The sequence below is a fragment of the Aplidium turbinatum genome, chromosome 6 (genome assembly GCF_918807975.1).
Source record: "Aplidium turbinatum chromosome 6, kaAplTurb1.1, whole genome shotgun sequence".
Classification (NCBI taxonomy): Eukaryota; Metazoa; Chordata; class Ascidiacea; order Aplousobranchia; family Polyclinidae; genus Aplidium; species Aplidium turbinatum.
The window spans coordinates 18155035-18162864 of NC_137477.1; the positions used below are offsets into that span (position 1 = coordinate 18155035).

Genomic DNA, 7830 nt, shown 5'->3' on the forward strand with positions numbered 1-7830 from the left:
AAAATTCAAAAAATCGCCGAATAGGGCACTCGCCGAATCGGACTAGCCGAATTGGACTTGCCGAAACGAGCCATTCCGACGTGCTGGTAGGTCTATATCAGTTTTTGTAGTTAGTATGATATCTTTTTCGTCACAGACGCATTAATGACGAAATATTAAATGATTGATTGAATGATGATTTCTCTCTATTAAATCTTTCTTAGTGCGTAAATGATACAGATTCCCACAATCAATAATTTTTTTGTTCCAGAAACTGGCAGTAGTGTAAATAGTTTTGGGTGGAAAAACTCTTATGTACTTTAAAAGTTCCAGTCACAATAGCAGCATAAAATCATCTTTGTCAACTTAGCTAAAGCAGCTGGCTCATCTATTTTACAACATGGAATCAGAAATTACTTCTGAAAAACTTCCTTGCAAGAAGCATTTTCGACAAAGAGCACATTCTAATCCACTTGGGGATCACAATGTTGAATACCCAATCAGTCCGTTGGATATGAATTGGTCAAAACACTTTCCGAAGTATTTCAAACAACAAAATGGTGTTGCTGTCTCTAATTATAAGGTAATATGAACTTTTTAATGCATATATACATCAGTTGTGTATCTAGAAATTAAGCATGGCATGTTGAACAATGTTTTGTTCTAAGTAATATAGTAATGATAAAAGCACTGACTGCCATTGTGATACTTTTGGTACTTTTTTATCAGCCATTGTTTTATCGGTACCCGGTCAATTGGTCGAAAGACATTTGGTCGACAGTCATTTGGTCGACAGACATTTGGTCGACAGACATTTGGTCGACGAGACATTTGGTCAACAGACATTTGGTCGACAGGACATTTGGTCGACAAGACATTTGGTCGACAGGACATTTGGTCGACAGAACGATTCATTTTAAGGTTAACTAACCCTAACTCTAACCCAAATGTCCTGTCGACCAAATGTCTTGTCGACCAAATGTCTGTCGACCAAATGTCTTGTCGACCAAATGTCCTGTCGACCAAATGTCTGTCGACCAATTGTCTGTCGACCAAACGTCCTGTCGACCAAATGTCTGTCGACCAATTGACTGTCGACCAAATGTCTTTCGACCAATCGACCCAGGGTTGATCGGTTTAAACCGCCCGGTTAAAACCGGTTAAAACCTGGTTTAAACCGGGCAGTTTTGACCACCTATTGCTGGTCAAAACTGGTCAAAACCCCTTTAGTGTATGAATCAAGTTGCTTTTCAATTGAATTAAAAGTATTACCCTCCATGTTATTAGTAATGATGTTCAACTATATTTTGTTTTGATCAACAATAACCTAAATGCTGGATTTGGAACAAAAAATATTCAACTTCTCTGTTTGTTTTTGATATTTCAATCAGTTGGTTATTTTAATTATTGAGAAAATTCAAATTCTAAAAATAAGTTTCTGACAAACCAAAAAATGCTTGGTAGAACGATGAACAATTTGCACAGCCAACTGAAGTACAAGAATTTATTCCAACAATTTTTTTTTATGAAAAACATTTGCCATCAAATTTTATCCAGTTAAAATAAAACAATGCGAATGCATATTCTAAGATGCTTTAAAAATTAAAGACAGGATAGTTTATGATTCGTTCTTTGAAGCAAAGTACACGTCAAGCCAAGAAAGGATTATCGGAAAAGGAACAAGTTGTGATGCCTTATGCCTATCTACTTTATGCAAGTTAGAACACCTCAATTGAACAATTGGAATTAACAAGTCTCTCCAGTATATTCAAATGCTTCATTCACCAGTCAATTTCATTTTTCCTTCTCCCTCACCTTCTCCCTCCTCCCTCACCTTCTACCATCTCCCTCACGTTTTCAGTGATTTTCTGGCGAACACGATCAAGCAACTCATTACGGGGTTTTGACCAGTCAGGTCAGGGTTTTGACCGGTTTAAACCTAGTTTTGACCGGTTAAAACCAGGTTTAAACCGCTTAGTGGTCAAAACCCAGTTTTGACCACTTAGAGATCAACCCTGAATCGACCGGCCACCGTTTTATCACTCTAATCAACAAACACACAAATTTGAATTAAAAAATGGCAAAGTGGAAGATAATAGTTCAATGTGCAATAAATGGGACAGGTAATTTAACATATTAAAGAACAACTAGGCCTACACGTCCAGAAGCCCTATTGCAGATCAAAAGATACAATGCCTGGAAATTTAATGTTCAAAATAAATGTATGACAAAGTCTAATTTGAAATTCTTGTGTTGCAGATCGCGATTTTGGGTATTAAACCTCTTCTGTACAATTTTATCAACAGCATAGTACAGTAAAATTTACAGCAGTTCACTTTAGAAAATGATTAAAAATGTTATGTGGTTGCCAAGAAGTAATAATGACATTTTTTATGTAAATTATGAGGGTAATTAGGTCATACCACATTATTATTACGATGACTGTTCTACCAAGAAATCGGCTTGCATGCTGAGAAAGCGTATTTTGTTTTTGAATTCCAAGGAAAAACACACCTTCATAATTTGCATAAAAAGTGTCATTATCACTGCTTGCAGACTAATTTGTTTCTTGACAACCACATAACATTTTTAGTCATTTTCTAAGTAAAGTGAACTGCTTTAAATTTTACTGTACTATGCTGTTGATAAAGTTGTACTGAAGAGGGTTCAATACCCGAAATCGTGATCTGCAACACAAGAATAATAGTTCAACATTGAATATTTGAAATTAAGCAGTACACTTTAAGGACAGCTCTATATTCAATGTCACCCACAATTAATGATGGAACGACTTCCAGCTCCGGACACTTTTTTTCAACTCTGGGCCGGAGGTGTGTAGTGGCTCTGGTCAAGTTCATGACCTTGGATAAATGTAATTTTATGTTTCATTATAATATTGTAGTATTATATATAATACAAGAATACACAATTACATATGTTGGCTATAACATTGGTCTTCAATGTACAATGTACATGCAAGATTAAAAATGGGTTCAAGAAAGTCAATGAATAATGAATATCTTGTGGATAGAAAATACAGCCAAATTTGAAATCTACCCATATGTTTACTGTTAAATAAACCCCTTTAAAAAGCGTAAGCATTGTCATAAAGCAATTACTTTTGGAGTGGTGAACCAACATTCAACAACCAGGGCCATTCAGAGGATAATTTGGGCCCAGTACTAATGAGACTTTCAGGCCCCAAGACTTGGGCCAAGTACAGACACTTCTAAGAAAATCACACCACATCCAACAAATTCGAGGTTGTTTTTTAAGTTCCTGGGCACCATGAAATGATTAGGCTACACCTCTTAAAATCATCCCCGGTCCAAAAATACCCTTTGGACCATCCTGTCAACGCTACTGCCAACAACCGCTTGGTGAAAGCATTGATTACAGTGTAGATATTAACAAAAGCCGGAAGCTCCAGCCGGAGTTGACATTCTCTGGCCAGAACATCCTGCCTCATCCAGAACATACTACCCAGAAGATGGTAGCTTAGGCCAATACCTAAAGTGGACTGGAAACCATAAGCTGACAGCTTCAATCAACTGAAATTCGATGATTCAAAATCATGATAAGTGTTTGCATTTGCCAGTACGAGCTTGTAAAATTTTTGGTTTTGCTTTTTTTTCCTTTTGTTGTGTGCCAAGTTCGTGTATTTATAGTGCATGCGCATTGCGCAAACTTACATTTTGCTAAAATATATATGCTCAGCACATGGCGTCATGCTTGAGTGAGGTCATGCTTGTTGTATATTGTACCTATAGTCAGCCCTTTATTGAAAAGATATTCATCATAAATCACAATTAGCTGCTTATTGTGGTGCTCTGTCAGGTATATATAGTTTAGTAAAATGTTTACTTTTTGTTTTAGGAAACTGAATCAAAACAAGTTCAAGTTGTTGATATAGGTTGCGGATACGGAGGACTACTCATTGCATTGTCTCGCTTGTTGCCTGACACGTTAATTGTTGGCATGGAACTTCGTGTTAAAGTGAGTATTTTTTTGCATATTGCCATGTTATCTTATGTTTTGCTATCCCATTGATAGTAGAAATATCTGTTCTAAACTTGATCATTTATCATCGATACCATGAATACACTTAATGTTCTTGTGTGTATCAGGGTTGAGAAAAACCCGGGTTTTTTTGAAAAAGCCCAACCCGCATTTTTTTTTTTAAAAACGGGTTTTTTTGGGTTTTATTTAAAAAAGATACAAAAAAGGTAGATTCATGTTTATTTCACCTCAAATACTACTTTTTACCAATGAAGTGCCTCTCACTCACAGTACACGCTGGCATAACTCAATAAAATAATGCCTTCTTGCATTCGACTGAGTTTTAGTGTAGTACAAAGTGGCAGTACTTGATTTTTGTGTACAGAAATATCCACTGTGTTTTCAATTTATCCTTGGAAATTTCCTTCACAATCACATCCTTAAGTCCTAATTTGAAGTTTGTTTTAAGTACCTTGTAGTGCTTTGGTTCATTTTTTCAATTTTCTGATAAAAATTGGACAAATATGATGTTCTGGGTGTTTTATAGTTTTTTTGGGTTTTTTTAAGTGCTTTTTTTTTAAAAAAACCACCCGGGTTTTTTTGGGTTGGGTAAAATACCGACGACCCTGGTGTGTATTGATGAATAAATTCTAGTCACTACAACAATTTTCGCTGTCTAACAAGCCAGAACCAATCCGAAAGAAATAAGTGATTTTCTGAATTATTTTCAGTGGCCATCTCCGCCTGGAGCAGACTGTGCATTAATACGGGTCATCTGCCTCCATAAATCTCAGTTTTGAACTAACTCGCCCTGTGTCGCAAAATTGAGTTGGATGTTGTCATACCATCGTCTTGATGGTCTGCCTCGTTTTCTTTTTCCGTTGACGTTAGCCTACCTTCCATGCAAATTTTGCTGATTCCGTATTTTGATGTTTTAGTATGGCCGAAGAGTTTTAGAACTTTTGATTTTATTGTTGCTGCAATTGGTTGTAGCTTCGTTATAGTCAATAGTTTAGTATGCGATGATATAGTAAAGTAGTATAGTATAATAGCATCAAGTAAACTCTTTTTGAGTCTTAAAATGAGTTTTTTTTTACAACAAATCGCTTTTGCTAGGATAATATGGTAAAACTGACTTATAATATTAATATTTTGCAGGTTTCCGAATATGTACAAGAACGAATAGGTGTTTTACGGCATACTTCTAACAATGACTCAAACTACCAGAATATAGCTTGCATTCGCACAAATGCTATGAAATATTTACCAAATTTCTTTACCAGAGGACAGTTGCAGAAAGCATTCATTTTGTTCCCAGATCCACATTTCAAAAAACAAAAACACAAATGGAGAATTGTCAATCGGACACTCTTAGCAGAGTATGCATTTGTCATGAAGGTCAATGGCTTAATGTACACCATCACTGATGTTCTGGAAGTTCATGAATGGATGGTGAAACACTTTTCTGAACACCCTTTATTCGAAAGAGTACCCGAGTCTGAAATTTGCGATGACCTTTGCTACAAAGCCATGTTTGTGAGCACAGAAGAAGGACAAAAAGTAACAAGGAATAAAGGGGACATGTTTCCGGCTGTGTTTCGAAGAATTTCGGACCGATAAAAATATCACGTGAAATCCAGAGCTGTGGAGTCGGGCAGAAAATATGCAGCTCCGACTCCTCGGTTGATAACTGACCGACGCCGGACACGCCAAAATCCCTCCGACTCCACAGCTCTTGTAAAAATCTTCCTTTTGCATTGTTCCATTGGTGTTATAAAGCAAGATTATCGTCGGTAGCAGATAACTGGAAATTTGTTTTTACGAGGCACGTCATACGGGATGTTTGATACTCTCGGCAACGGATCGAATTTACGTTACGCATAAATTTTCTTATTGATTCAATCACTGGTTTCAGCCTCGCAAAAAAGGAGTGGTTTGCTGGCTGAAATAACTTATGACGTAATAAATCGTATGGTCCACTGTGTTTCTGACTTTCTGTCCATGGACATTTTTGATCGTTTATTTTATACCGTACATAGTTTCGTGGTTACTGGTACCAAGGAATTGGTCAAATACAACATTTTTACTCAAAAATGTTGTCCCCTATTTCTTATTTTGGTCTATCTGCCTGAAAAACTACTCCTCAGTTGGTAAATACCATTTCATGTTACTTAAAATGCACTGTTTTTTCTTCGATTCTGATTTACTTATGAAATTTAGCATATGCGTAGGAGAAAGTTAGTGTCTGAGGGTGCGAAAAACTTCTTGCCCAATTATAATTAAATGTACCCAAGTATTTTTTGCGACAAAGCATAGACCACCTGATTAAAAATTCGACACTGCTCCCAATGGTCTGGTATATTTTTGATTATTTGAGCAAAAATAAGTTCAATCTTAATGAAATTTTTGAAACATGCTGAAAGTTCTTGCCCAAATTTTTATCAAAGTTTGCCAAATTTTTTAGTGGCCTAATTGAATAGTTTAGGGGTGCGGTTGCATTTTATTTGACTTTTGCATAACTATTATTTGAACAAGAAATCAAAAATAAGTTCAATCGTTATGAAGTTTTTGAAACATGCTGAAAGTTCTTACCCAAATTTTTGACTAATCAAAAAATTTGGGAGTGCAGTAGCATCCCTGGCTCCTACACTTATGAAATTCAGCTAAACAAGTGCGTTGGCTACTGGTAGGCTACGCTTGGCCTAATAACCCTCCATCAGGCTACCTAGAAACAGTATTCAGCGCATTTTTTTTGCAACTTCTGACGACGTTTGCAGATGCAGTGGAACTCAAAACTTTTTACATGCATCACATAATATACTGCATTTGCATTATAGCTTAACTGTGTCACAGATGTTTCTGAAACCGTTTCCATAACAATAGACTCATTGTATAAATTTTGCAAAAGCTGTTATAAATTTTGCAGTAGCTGTTAAAATGCTCTGCAAATTTTTTTTACCTCTTTGTGATCCTACTGTATTTCGCTTATTTTGTAGGGTAATAGTGACGTATGCCTACACTTTGCATTTGGCTATAATTATTAAAACTAGATTTCTTTTGGAAGTAAAACTTTGATTCAGTAAAGTTAAATTTAATCACCTTTCAATTGCGACATAGGGGAGACTGTGGTAAGATAAGCATCTTTTTGCTCAAGGCTTGAGCCTCAAGTTGCTTTTACAAAAACGGTTGACTTTAGAAAAATTAAAAAGGGTAAGCTACTCTTGAAGCACCAGTGAGCATAGCCGTAGGAGATGGGGGGGGGGGCGGTCGCTCCCCCGATGAAAAAAAATGTCCGATCATTTGAGCAAAACAATCTTATGATGTTTCGACGTCTCACCAGTTTAGAAACTTTATATAATTGTTATAATTTATAAGATACATAATATTTTCCAATGGATGTAAAATGTATTATCGATTTTGGCAACTAAGTTATTGCATATGGTATTGCAATCTGGGCAGATTGATAAGTTTCGATTCGACAATTGCAAAAAAGCACAGTTGGCACACAGAGGTAAGCTCATCACTGATATTCACTAACATATATGCTACATTTCATCACCGGTAAGATTTAAAAGCCTGCTGGGTAGCCTACTGGTAACTTTATGAGTTTTTTTCTCAGTATCTTACTAATATGTAACTTAGTTGTTTATAAAAATCATTTGGGTAAAAATTTCTACTTATTCGGACAAATCAATTTTTAATATAAGTTTTCAACATTCTACCAGTTTAGTAACTTCATAGTGTTGCAATTTGTATAAAAAAACATTAACATTTTTCTTTGAGTGTAAAACGTTGCATCAAGAATTTTGAAAACTTTTATGTTTGGTATTAAAATTTGGGCAGAATGTTAAG

General features: G+C 35.9%; 1 protein-coding gene across 1 annotated transcript; it reads left to right on the forward strand.

The window, feature by feature from the left end:
• The first annotated feature begins 254 nt into the window (after nt 1–254).
• Nucleotides 255–6322, forward strand: LOC145771535 (tRNA (guanine-N(7)-)-methyltransferase-like). Its single transcript, XM_082583233.1, has 3 exons — nt 255–562; nt 3856–3975; nt 5137–6322. The coding sequence occupies exons 1-3, from the start codon at nt 380–382 to the stop codon at nt 5596–5598; spliced, it is 765 nt and encodes a 254-aa protein (XP_082439359.1). The 5' UTR covers nt 255–379; the 3' UTR covers nt 5599–6322.
• The last annotated feature ends 1508 nt before the right edge of the window (nt 6323–7830 follow it).

Excerpts from the sequence above, each read along its gene's own strand:
- LOC145771535 (XM_082583233.1), top strand. The coding sequence starts at position 380 with ATGGAATCAGAAATTACTTCTGAAAAACTTCCTTGCAAGAAGCATTTT. Across the intron at positions 563-3,855 it reads TTGCTGTCTCTAATTATAAG|GAAACTGAATCAAAACAAGT; the intron begins GTAATATGAACT and ends TTTTTGTTTTAG. Across the intron at positions 3,976-5,136 it reads GCATGGAACTTCGTGTTAAA|GTTTCCGAATATGTACAAGA; the intron begins GTGAGTATTTTT and ends AATATTTTGCAG.